Here is a 385-nt window from a genome sequence, read left to right as displayed (position 1 = left end):
GCACGCACGGTTGGTTAGTTACAATTGCAGGAACCGAGAGTGCAGTACCCGGAGGTGAGATTGAATCAGCGTACGCGTTAACCAAATAATTGCTCCGGTAGTTCGGATCGGCCAGTGAAATACGAGACACACCCATATGCTCTGCAGCTGCGATTGCATGGACGCATGGTATTTTCTCGTGCTCGAAACGGCGGCATGTACATCTTTTTGCATCCAAATTTACAGCATGCAAAGATGTCCCATATTGTACTTGTACACGTAAAGCATCAATCGGTTGTACTTCAAAAAGTCTTGATGCAGTTACACGACCCTATTAGAGGGAAGAACAAAACATAAAAGTTACGGCTGAGTTATAAAATAATGTAAACATGTTATGGCTTAGCTA

At 43.6% G+C, this 385-nt stretch overlaps 1 protein-coding gene across 1 annotated transcript in view; it reads right to left on the bottom strand.

Moving 5' to 3' along the window:
* The window catches only part of LOC111831066, a 2411-nt gene that overhangs the window by 244 nt on the left and 1782 nt on the right, over positions 1-385 (bottom strand). The window contains exon 3 of the mRNA XM_023784577.1: positions 23-310. Within this exon, the coding sequence (XP_023640345.1) occupies positions 23-310 (288 nt within the window). The remainder of the gene's footprint in view (positions 1-22; positions 311-385) is intronic.

This window comes from Capsella rubella, unplaced genomic scaffold (genome assembly GCF_000375325.1).
Source record: "Capsella rubella cultivar Monte Gargano unplaced genomic scaffold, Caprub1_0 scaffold_4, whole genome shotgun sequence".
Taxonomy (NCBI): Eukaryota; Viridiplantae; Streptophyta; class Magnoliopsida; order Brassicales; family Brassicaceae; genus Capsella; species Capsella rubella.
This window is presented reverse-complemented; position numbering and strand designations above follow the sequence as displayed.